Here is a 1,028-nt window from a genome sequence, read left to right as displayed (position 1 = left end):
AAGACACAAGCGTGGCATGATCACATCCACTGGATAGTGCTTTCGACGTACGATGTCTCTTGAACCCACACCACTTATACCAATTATGTTGGATCGTTATTCATACGAAAAGTAACATTTCAGCCTTTTTGATGGACTTCAATCGAAATGTTCACCTCAGTAGATTGCTCTGAAGTCATAATTTTTGCCTGTGATTCTTCGTCCACGCTGCTCATTTCTTCATCGGTATCAATTGTAGAGGTTTTCTCAAAACCCTTTTTCGTCCCTTCGCCATGATTTGAAGTATTTTTTAAATCGGCTTTAGAAGAAGAGGGTTCCACTGAGTCGTAAGTTCGGCTACGTGGGTATATGCAGAAGAGCATCAATTGCATGATGCCTAAAAGCAGATTTGCGGCATTGGGGACAACAACAAATAAATTGTCAAGCAATAATCCATAAGCAAGCCACAGCACACAATTAACTGCGCCAGCGATAACCATCGTCAGAGGAAGTAGCTCCGTGCTACGTTCTTGAATCACTCTCTTACCAAAACAAGCGGTGAGCCAAACATGACCATTGAAACAATTATAGTCACAAATCCAACGACATCTTGTATTGTCCTTTCATTCACACCCTCAAAACCTGCAACGGACGGATACGAGATGAGCCCCAGTAACACCAATATTGTTACAAATATTTCCAATCGCAGCCTCTTTTTGTATTTTTCATTTTGGTAGTATACGATGAGATAACAGAGTGAGAAGGCTAAACCAATCAAGTTTGTGGCTACGAGAGGGAAGTAATCATCAATAAGTAACCCATAGAGTCCCCACGCAACACAGTTTGCCATCATCGACAACACTGGGAGGGAACTTGGCATACTGTCTGTGCTTTTCTGCTGGTGCACAACACGAATATCCGGTATGAGACTCGCGAATAGAGAGCATGCAGCCAGTGACGCACACGTTTGGATGACAGTCACGTAAAGACGCTCCGTCATGGCTGACCGAACAGTTCAGACAACCGAATAAATTACAAGAATAGTGGAT

The 1,028-nt window shown here is 42.9% G+C and overlaps 1 protein-coding gene across 1 annotated transcript; it reads right to left on the bottom strand.

Annotated features, from left to right (window-relative positions):
* Positions 1 to 119: 119 nt before the first annotated feature.
* On the bottom strand, positions 120 to 979 carry PHALS_01343 (3-like protein; the record flags this gene model as incomplete). The annotated part of the gene is made up of 2 exons (XM_024715720.1): positions 120 to 521; positions 584 to 979. 2 exons carry the CDS (start codon positions 977 to 979, stop codon positions 120 to 122), a joined length of 798 nt encoding a protein of 265 aa, XP_024581390.1.
* Positions 980 to 1,028: the final 49 nt, after the last annotated feature.

This window comes from Plasmopara halstedii, assembly GCF_900000015.1.
Source record: "Plasmopara halstedii genome assembly, contig: Scaffold_1388, whole genome shotgun sequence".
Classification (NCBI taxonomy): Eukaryota; Oomycota; class Peronosporomycetes; order Peronosporales; family Peronosporaceae; genus Plasmopara; species Plasmopara halstedii.
Note: the sequence above shows the minus strand (reverse complement) of the source record. Positions and strands in the feature narration are given on the sequence as shown.